The 11,053-nt window shown below is 50.5% G+C and overlaps 1 protein-coding gene across 1 annotated transcript; it reads right to left on the reverse strand.

The window, feature by feature from the left end:
• Positions 1 to 5,076: 5,076 nt before the first annotated feature.
• LOC125555887 (AT-hook motif nuclear-localized protein 7-like) lies at positions 5,077 to 7,875 on the reverse strand. The gene is made up of 5 exons (XM_048718696.1): positions 7,149 to 7,875; positions 6,593 to 6,660; positions 6,331 to 6,471; positions 5,817 to 5,975; positions 5,077 to 5,727 (listed from the first exon to the last, which is right to left on the reverse strand). Exons 1-5 carry the CDS (start codon positions 7,534 to 7,536, stop codon positions 5,374 to 5,376), a joined length of 1,110 nt encoding a protein of 369 aa, XP_048574653.1. The 5' UTR covers positions 7,537 to 7,875; the 3' UTR covers positions 5,077 to 5,373.
• Between the last annotated feature and the right edge of the window lie 3,178 nt (positions 7,876 to 11,053).

The raw sequence follows: 11,053 nt of genomic DNA on the forward strand, positions 1-11,053 counted from the left end.
CCAATGGTCGCAAGGAAGTTGAGAGCCCACTCACAGCATGTCCGGGTCGATCCACTGCAAGCAAGGCCAACACAATCTCAAGGTTCACAACCTTTCCAGATTGGTAACACCAAGTCCACCAAGCAACTTTGGACAGGACACGGTCTTCCAATTCACCCACCCTTCGCGATCTCAACATCGCTGCCACAACAAATAAATCCTCTCCTGATCTTGTCCACCTTGTTGGGAGGCCATTTGAGCAAAGGAATGGACGTCGAGTGTAATGTCGTTGTTTCCGCAAGAAGGACCTCAGCCAAAGTGACCATCCCTAGCCGAGCTATGTTCGTCCCCTTCCAACATGTCAATCAAACATGGATCTTGTCGATGAGAGGCTGAAGGTGAATCTTCCTTAAGCGGTGCATGGGCAGAGCTAGGCTCAGGTATCAACCCGGGAAAGCCCCCATCTTGGTTGGGAATGCAGTCATGATGTTGTCCAGATCGATGCCCTCGCAACGGATAGGAAATACCTCGGTCTTAGCCAGATTAGTCACTAGTCCACTAACATCTCCAAAGCTGCAAAATAGAGCTAATCTCCATCAACTCCTCCTTGTCCAGGTTCGCGAATATTTCAGCATCCTCGGCATAGAGATAAATCCTGCACCGAGCGGCCCTCACCCTTACTGGGTTTTAATACGCCGACAAACCCAGTTATATTAAAAGGTGAGGTTTCAGAGCTAAAGAGTCTTACTTCAGAAAGTATAATAAGGATATGTGTTACTTTACATGATTTGTATGATCTCATATACGCCCTCCAACTCTCTAGATTTATCATCTTTAGGAATAGATAGAGTCAAAATCTGAAATTTAACAACCATTATCTTGGAAATATAAAGTTATAAGATTATCCAAACAAAATTCTCAAACAATATCGAGTTATTTTCGGATTTGAATGTATTTCAAGATTTTATCATCAAAGGTGGACTATAGAAAACATCCTTATACTGAAAAAACACTTTCTAGTGAACCATAAAAAAGTACAGTATTTAATAGCAACATTGTGCCAAATTTATTTACAAAAAATATAGTTATTCCTAAAAATGCCTCTAATTTTATTTTCAAATGTATCATGTTAATGCATCAGTGGCCCAGCCGGGGAAGGCGAAGGACAAGGAGATAATGGACGTTGCGATTCAACGGCTTAGTCATTTCTGTCCCATCGCACGGATACCCCCATCACCAATCCCTTAGAATCCCCTAAAAAAACTAACCCCTTAGCTAGCCATTTTGTTTAAAGTCTCCGGACTAGCCTTGAGCTGTTGCTCTGTATCTGGAACCCTCTCTTATTCATGCCTTCCCCTGCGAAATGGAGATCAAAGTTCCTTTGTAGATCTAAACACGGCCCTTTCTCCCTCCCGGGTTGCCCCCGCGCGGCGACCGGGGGGGGGGGGGGGGGGGGGGGGGGGGGGGGGGTCCTGAGCCCGCCGCCGCCCCGGGGTTCGACTGGGCAAAGCCTGACCGGAGTTGGCGGCGGTGGGGCATCTTCATTCCCGCAACCTCGGAGGTTAGCGCGGCCTCCTCGTCCCGGGCGCAGTGCGGCCGCACACGGGGCCATTGGTGGCCTCCGGTGCTTCGGCCGGGCTTCAGACGACGTTGGTGGCGGCAGGGCGCACAGTGGCGGCTGGGGCAGTGGGGGTTGGCGTGCCAGAGCTGCGGGGCGGCCGCTCTGCTCCTGGCGAGGGCCGAGGACGACATTGATGGTTGTGTGCGCCCGGCCACGACGGCCAGCTTGGCCGGCAGGCGCCGCGAGCTTAGATGATGTTGGCTGGCTGCCATGGCTCGGTCTTGGGCGTGGTGGCTCGTGATGGCGGGTTCGACCCTGATTAGCATTGGGTTTAGGTTGGGGCTAAGCGGTGGTGCGCGCTTGGAGGTGCTACGACGTCATGGCTGCTACATGTTGCAGGTGGCGAGGGGTGATGGTGGCTACCTCCTTCTCCTGGATGTATGCCGGAGGTAGGTGCAGATCTAGGATTCGTGCTCAGGCGGGCCAGGTTGGGGCCCGGGGCGGATCGTGACTTGTGCTTTGGGTAGGAGTGGTCGGGCTTGGCCCGAGAGGTGCCCGAGGTGGTGCTCGCGCTCTCTTCGCGGGTGCGGTGCTCGATGGTGGTGCTCGTGTTATCGTCGTGTCCGAGCGTGGATCGACACCGGTAACCACGGACTTGGCACTGTGTGAGCTTGCCTGGCCATGGGTCCGTTGTTGGCTTGCCGGTGGCTGTCGGTAGTCTCGGAGTCATGTCCCCCCGGTCCACCTGTCACTGGCCGGGGACACAGGTGTGGGTGCCTCCTATGGTGGAGGCGCCTACTGAGACCCGGGGACCGATACCGTGGTTGAGTGTGTTGTGATGGGTGCGGCACATGGTATCTAGCGACAGGGATGCCAGGCCCTGGATGGCGGTCAACATAGTTGCTCCTGAGCGGGCACCATTACGGTGGTGGTGGCTTCACTCCCCGGTTGTGTGGGCAACTGGAGTGCTGCGTCGGGTAGCTCGGACGTGTCCCCTCCCCTGGATGGGCGGTGTCCTGATCTGGATCTGGGATTCTGTCATCGTCGCGCTCCTCCTATTGGCTCATAGTGGCTCGGGTGAGTTGTCGGGCGAAAGCTCCGTGCCTCGGCGCCGCCGAGGACGACACACGAGGGTGCCGCCATCTTCTTGAAGACGTCGTTGTGGTTCTTCTCTCCATGTTAGGGCTTAGGGTGAAGACCCGTTCTAGCGTGGACTTGGCAGCGGAGACACTCTGCGACAATTTCCCTCTTGAGAGTGTTCTAGCGTGGGGATGTTTAGTTCTTCCAGTGTTCATTGATGGTAGCGTAGTCGCGTGCGTTTTGCATGTGCTAGATATCTCAAGATCGACTTTGTAAGAGGGCTACCTCACCATCTTGTATCGTTCGGTCGTGTTCTTCTTCAGTTGGTACTTTATCTATAAAACGGGGCGACGTATCTATAAAGAGGGGTGACGTAACTGCCCCCGTATCGTGCGACTAGCGCGACACGGGCGGCTGCCCCCGATCCACTTTTCCCGGGCAGGCCTTCATGTGCGCCCTACCTTGTCTGCCGCCGATCGGCACCACCGGGCTTGCCTGGGCGGCCAACGGAGGCGGCGGTACTCCGTTCCCACGACGTTTGATGAAGTGTGTGAGGTGACCAGATGCTCTGAAGGCGGGCGTTGCAGTGGCAACACCGGTTCATGCTTGGGCGGTTGCCTCGGATTTTCCTAATGACGTCGAGTTCAGCGAGAGTGTGGGTGCACCAAGCAACCAAGTCAATCTGCAGCAGCCATGGGCCATCGACCGTGACACCGCAGGAAGGCGGCGGTCATGATGGTCTTCACTCGGGCTTTGGCGCAAGGCTGAGTGGCCTCTGATTCTGGCATCCGCGGGACGGCGGTGGCTGGTGGGGTACTGCGGTTTCAACCATCGATCTAGCGAAAACAATATTGTTCGCCTGGATCAGTCAGATCCGCAGCCGGCGGTAAGAAGTTGTTGATCGTGGCCTGGAGCGTCGCGTCATTTCGGCGTTGGATCGTTCGCGGTCATGTTGCCACATGCGAGGATAGTGAAGTTAGTGGCGTTACATGGTGGTGTCGTCTGATGCAGATCAACCATCAGCTGCCACTTGTGAGGATGATGCGCCGCCGCCGGAGAATCTCAGGATTTTGGTGGTGCTGATGTCCTTTCCCCATTAAAGGCTTCGTCATGGTGAGCGGCTCTTGTGTGTATGTTATTGCAGGGATTGCAGGAAGTGGAGGAGCCAACAAAGGATGACTTTGATTGGGTAGTACTTCTTGAGTACCCGGTCTCAAGCTCCGGGGTGAAAACCCTAGGTTCGACCCTAGTTGCTTGTACCTGGCAATGGCGGCGTTCTTTGCGTCGTTACCCTGATGAAGGCATTGTTTAGAGTTTGTTCGGACTTGATCTTCAGGGTGAAAACCCATGGTCTGACTTTTGATGGTTGGATCCGGCGACGGCGCCGCTTTTGAAGAACCATTCTCATATTTCTTGTGTTGTCAAGAGATGGTGGGTGCCGATGGTCACCACCGTATATTGTTGATTCGCTTCGGGAATTTTTCTTTTTATCACTCCATCTGGCATAGCTTCGGTTTTGTATGACTTTGCTCCACGCGGGCGTGATCATTGTGTGTGTTAGTGTTTGCTGTGTGCATCCTAACTATGCAGAGGCCGGGGGTGTACTCATCATGATTGCATCCCTCGATATTATTACATTATGAGTCAAAAAAAACATCATTTATTGAAAAAAATCTATAAAGCGGGGTAAACGCATGTTTCGAGAGAGATCTAAACACTTTTATATTCTTCACGGAGGGAGTACATCTTTTATGGCATGAGGGGGCCTAGCTGCCTCTTTGACTCCGCAATTCTATTCGCTTGCTACTATGTTAGATGTCATCTGTAAGAACATTTGACTACTTTGCATGTTTCCTGATTTATTAATTTAAAGCCGAGCACATCTTATGCCTCTGTTATAAAAACAAGAATGAAATATGCAATTGTGTATACCAATATGCTGGAGAGTTAAGCTTCCCCAAACAAATATTGGAGGATAAATAATTTTTGCCGGTCCAGCAAGTTTACTTTAAGAAATTGCTTCTTCATGGATAGAACCACAAGCCCACAACAACGTTGTATAAATGACACACATGTCACTAACTTGTGACCCCATGACTCATGTCTATTTCTAGGTCGTTCCCTTCTCGATATTAAGGGCATGTTTGGATGGCGCCCACGCCCGCCCTACCAAATCAGGGTGCAGCCATTGAAACGCCTCGCCCACGCCCTCAGTCAACAATAGGATTTTGGTAGGGTGGTTACTGGCCGCGATCCAAACAGGCCCTAAGTGCATATACAAATTCAAATTGTATGCAAATTGCACTACTCGAAAGTAACACACGTCAACAGGAGGCAGTGACTCTAGAAACAGGCCCTAAGTGCAGATGCAAATTCAAATTTTATGCAAATTGCACTACTCGAAATCAAAAGTAACACACGTCAACAGAAAGCAGTGACTCTGGAAACAGGCCATAGACTACGTTCAGACATGGACTTAGAATGTAACCACTGATTAAAGTACCACAAGTAACCGTTACAGCAATGGCAGAAATCACAATGAACAGCCCAGAACAAATAGAAAAGTCTCTCCTAATTAAGGATCATGTAAGAGCACCACCTATCACTCTATCAGATTAGGGCTAAATTGTCCTCACTCTAGCCTAGTTTCTCCCCCAACTGGACTGCTGATCTAGCTGATTAGGATAGAACCCAGTCAACGCCCTGCAAAATGTGTCAGTGATGAGGGGACCAAAACAAAACGGCAGCAGATTCTACTCCTGGGGAGTCAAGCAGAGGTTGATATCAGGGGAAGGCCTGTGACCCATGGGTTGTGCGCCAACAGGCCAGCCGACCATGGTGAAGCCGGCGGAGCTTGAGTTCAGGTTCATGGGGCCGGTGGTTGCAGCGTGCTCCACATTGGCATGGACTTGCAGGGGCGCCATGGGGACCGGAGGCCCATGGCGACCATTGCCGGGAGCCGCCTGAGAGATGGGCATTGCAGCTGTGAGCACCGGAGGAGGGGCGTCAGCCACCGGCGGCGCTGGAATGGCAGATGGTTGCGGCTGCAGGCCCATCCTCCTCTGATGCTGCTTCAGACTGTTCGGTAGGAAGCTCCCCACAATCACCTGTTCAGACGGTCTGTGTTAGAGAACGAAGAAAAAGATGGTTTCAAAATTCAAAAGGTGTGAGAGCACTTGAAAAGCCGGGGCTATACCTGGATAGGAGTGGCAGCACGCAGCATACCGGCGACTACTCCGCCGATGACACGACCATCGGGGCCAGCAAGTGACACACTGAGCCCACCGGTCCTCTTCCGGCCACCTTCCTCGGCCATTGTAAAGGAGCCAGTCAGCTGAAGAATCTCAAACAGGCCCTGGAAATCAGATGCACGAAATATTTTCAGTTTGAATCAGCAAGACACAATACACCAGTTAAAATAGGCAAGGAATTCATCCATCCTCATAAGTACATAGCCATTAACCAAGTTGCATTGTGTATAAATAAAGCCAAATTAGCGCAGAGTGCAAACTACTCCGGACAAATGAAACATTCAACAGAGATTCACAATAGCAATTCTTGTAAAATGTTTGATTGCTATCTGTCTCTTTTTGTTAGGGGATTGCTATCTGTCTCTTAATACATAGGCACGCAACCCTCTTGCGCATTCCCGGAAAAAAAAAGCGATAAGAGGCAAACAGCAAATTCTTGGTGCCATTTTTGTTGCATACCTCGTAGGTGAAGGTGCTATCAGATGAGCCAGATGAGCCAGGCTTGTTGAATGCCACATTGGAGATGGTCCCACTGGCAGCGAGGATGCAGACCGAGCGTGGACCCCTCTGGGAGAATGACATTATGCGCGCCGCCACATCCTACAAACCAAATCGGACAAGAACAGCGACGTGTTTCTCAAATTACGACACCCATCCGCCACTAGATCACAATGTAGGGGAATATTAGAGGCTTAAGATGCCAAAGACGCTAATTAATTACCTCTCTAGCAGGGACGATGATGACATGCGGTGTGAAGCTCCCTCCAGCTGAGAGCGCATACCATTCCCCTTCACAAATCACAAGTATTTAAGGATTGCAGGCAGGCAAACAATTACACTAGTTTTCTAGGTCACCGAACTACTGGAGAGCATGAAACAAGGACCTTAATCAAGGTTAGCATATAAGTACGAAATCATCTAGTAACTTTCAAACGGATCAGGTCGATTAGTTCAACCCTGCCAGATAAATCTGACAATAATGCGTACGCAAGCTAGGTTGGTGAGAATAAATGGGAGAAGAGTACAGGTAAAGGTTGGTGAGAATAAGTGGAGATTAAACATAGGAATCACTTTAATAACATCGGAGACGGATGCGACAAGATGAGAGTCAAGAACAGCAGAACTGTCCTAACAGATACCGCCCTAACTGGACCCCATCCTAGCAATGGAATAGAAATGCACAAGGGGGAGCAAACATGGCAAGAACCCGAACAGCAAAAATGGAAGCTTTGGGTCGCTCAAGAAGAAGGTTTGGATTCCAGAGGGAGCATACGGACCTAGGGTGGCTAGGATCTGCCGTCTCCCGGAGCCGCGTGGCCGGCCCCTGCGCCGCCCGGAGCTCAAGCCGGCCGCCTGCTCGCCGTCACCCGCCATCTGCATGCCGTTGCCGTTGCCGTTGCCGTTATCCCCCGCGCTGGCCTCGCTCCGCTTTTCCTGCTCGCCGCCGAAGCTCCACGCGTGCGGCGTCGCGGCCGCGTACCCTCCTCCCTGGCCAGCCGCGGCCTGCGGCGGGGACGGCGTCGGGGAGGTGGACGGCGAGGAGGGAGAGGAGCGGTACTCCACCTTGGCTGCTCCTTGCGGCTCCGCCATGGAAACGTCTGCTCTGAACAGGCCGAGGCCGGCTTCATGGCCACCTGCCACCGCAATGCCCACCCTCCCCTCCATGTAGCATATGGGGGTAGCTTGCTTGGCCGGTCTTTGGTTGGGTTTCTTGGTTTGCTGGCTTGGCCTCGAACCGAGGAAGAAGACAGACCAGAGGAGAGGAGACGCCTACTCTAGTTTAGCAAGTTTGCTTTCTTTCCCCGGTTGCTCTAGCCGAGGCACCAGTAGCACTGTTGTAGTAGGAGTAGTAGCATATGCCAAAGTTCTATGGGGGGAAATATTTTAAAGACGAGCGAGAGAAATGGTGGCAGAGATAAAACAGAGAGAGATATTGGGGCAGAAACTGCACAAGAATGCCGGGTTCCTGCTCGCTCCCCCCCCCCTCTCTCTCTCTCTCTCTCTCTCTCTCTCTCACTCTCTCTCTCTGCACAAGAAACACCCACACACACACTCTCTCTCTCCATTCTTTAAAGAACAACCTCTCTCCTTTGACCAACCAGCTGATTGGTTGGACTGCAAAAGTGTACTGGAATATACGACATACTTCCAATATAATGAACAGTGGAATACTGTGTGCAATAAGACAAACTACGGCAAATAATATTATGTATTACTTCCATTATAATGAACGGTTGAAAAATGAATGAGACAAATGATATTATGCACTACTATTTCAAACAGCTTAAACTATGAAACTGGCTTTAATGGTGTGGTGCTTACACTTGACTAAAGTGCAATGTATCTAAGAATATGCAATGATTTACTCAGTGGCAATGCAGATTTACAAAAAAAAAATCACTCCGGGAACAAATTCAAATTTTACAGAGAAGATTGTGGGGCTCTTGGGATGACCCTTTCTTCCCCTCCCACCCCTCATTCCTCTTCGGAGACCCACCACACCCTACCACTTCCATTACAACTGAAACCGCAACTCCACCATCGAAGGCCGCATGCCCGCCGCCTTTCTGCCATGAACATGACTACTTTTGGTCCTCTCAAGTTGCCTTCTAGAACACACTCATCATGGGAAACACCATGGGCATGGACTTCGAAGAAGAGATCCGCTACCACACCATGGTGCCCTCACCCCTACCCTGGATCCAACAACAACACCTGCCTCAACATGGCAATGGATACCCGCGAACCCGACGGGTAAAAACCCTATTAGGGTAAGGGTTTGAAAAAGTTAAATACCCATAAATAGGAAAAAATGTACTCGTTGGGTAGCCGAGTACGGGAATGCAATACCCATACCCGCGTACCCACCTACCCACATATTCGTACATCTTACAGGTAGGTCCCCTATGTCATTCACTAAAAGGGGGAACCGCTAGCCTAACCCAGACGCGACCCGCACACAAAATCCCCTCTCCTCACCCACCCATCACGTCGTCACACAACACAAACCCCATCTCCCTCTCGCCTCGGCTGCAACCCTAGGTGGTAGGCGCCACCGACACTGCCTGGAGTAGTGGAGCGACATGACCAGGCCATCTCTCTCATCTCCTCATCTCCCTCCTCACCACACCATGTGTTGAAATGCTGAAATGTGGTATACATGTGCTAAAATGTTAAATATACATGCTGAAATGTTATGTTTGACATGGTGAAATGATGAAATTATACATGGCAAAATGAACTGAAAGGTGATCGAGATGGATATTTTTACCCATGGGTATTACCCGCATTGGTTGGGTACGGGTATGGGAACCATATGAAACTCGGGGTGCTAATATGGGTATGGGTTTGGGCAAAAAAATATTGGGACGGGTGCGAGTTTGGGTGAGCATTACTCGCACCTGAACCCTGTGGGTGCCATGTTGGGACCTGTCGACTCTACATCTCCTTCTCATTCAGTCACGTGTGGCTGATGAAACCATGGTGGTTGCGCTACTTCAGGCGGTCCTCGGTGGCTCCCAAATCCCGCTAGGGGCTATCTGAAACCGAATATCAATGCAGGTTTTGATGATGAGATGGTCACATGAACAGTCTGTGTTCTTATCTGCGACACCTTAGCTGCAGGAATCAACATGATTGGATGGAGCTCGAATGTGTTAAATTCAAAGGCCAGGGCTCTAAGATATGGACATACTCTAGCATTGTCCATTGCGTGTAACAGACTATTGGTTAACCCCATCAACATGAAGGTGATTACCATGATGAAGGATGGAGAAAACTTTATGGAAGCATTGACAACTCTTTTTTTGGAACAGAGGCAAAAGATTTGCCTCATCCATTAATTAAGAGAAGGAACATAGTTTGTTACATGTCACCCATTACAATAAGGTTGTTACTCTCCTGGAAAAAATTGCCCCTAATTTTTTGGCACCTACAGCCACCCAAAGCATCACTTCATTCTTGATGTGGGATAGCAAGATCGCCGGAGGGGTGTCCTTGTCGCTGAAGACGCGAGCATTCCTCTAGTTCCATATCATCTAGGAGGTGAGCATGGTGGGGGTACCATGGCTTTTCTATTGGGGTTGTTGGGATCATATATGTTAACCAACCACTCCTTGATGGATGGATTCAAATGCCAAGTGGACTTGTCAATATGCACGAGTTGGATCCACTCCTTGATCATATCCCAAAGCTCGAGCTTGAACCGACACTTGAGAAAAATGTTGACGCTTTCAACCTCGCCCTTGCAAAGCGGACAAAAACCACAAATTGGGCACCCACGCTTGGCCATCTATCTGCAGTTATGATTTTGTATGGACAACCAAGCAAAAAAAAATCGCCTCATGGGGCGCCAAAGCCTTCCATGTAGTGGTGCTCATGACAGATCTAGTGGCACTAAGGAATTGCTCTTTGTACGCGGAGGTTACCGAGTAATGCCCGCTAGTCGTGTGCTTCCAAGTGATGTTGTACTCAAAGTGACCATTTAGATGGACATCGCACAAGATAGCCCAAAGAGAAACGATCTAACAAATGTGGTTGAAGAACCAATGCTTCGGGAGTTTAATTTTGGGTAGCCAAAGCCCCATCCTCCATGAACCCACACACCTTCAACTTCTTCCTAGTGGAGGCCTGATGTCTCACAAATGTAAGAGGTCAATTGTAGATCTTTTCGATAAGTAAAGGTATCGATCCCACGAGGAGCCGAAGGAAATGGTAAGTGCAAAAATAAAAAGGATTTACTATAAGTGCTAAAAAGTGGGATGATGTTTCGATTTATGAGGGTGATGTGACAATAAAACATGAATTACTCCTATAAAGGATGCTGGAGTACTCGCCTCCTAGGGACCTTCGAGGGTGAGCGTTTCCTCTGCACCATCCTTTTAGCGGTGGCGTGTCGCGAGGGCTTCTCGGGAGCTCTCTGCGTCATACGATTGGAACGGATGGTGCGCACCGCGGCAACCAGCCTTGGGGGTCCATGATGGGTGGACCGTGGGCGCGCACAGGGCCACTACATGTGTTGAATTCGGCGCACCCGCGTGCGCCCTCCCACCCTCCCTAAAATCTAAAAACCACTAGAGGGAGACCCTAAACAATTATTTCACCGCCGCAAGCCTCTGTTCTTCCGTGATCCCATTTGGAGGCCTCCGCCGCTAATCTTCCAGAGGGGGAATCAATCACGGAG

The sequence above is a fragment of the Triticum urartu genome, chromosome 5 (genome assembly GCF_003073215.2).
Source record: "Triticum urartu cultivar G1812 chromosome 5, Tu2.1, whole genome shotgun sequence".
NCBI classification, from domain to species: domain Eukaryota; kingdom Viridiplantae; phylum Streptophyta; class Magnoliopsida; order Poales; family Poaceae; genus Triticum; species Triticum urartu.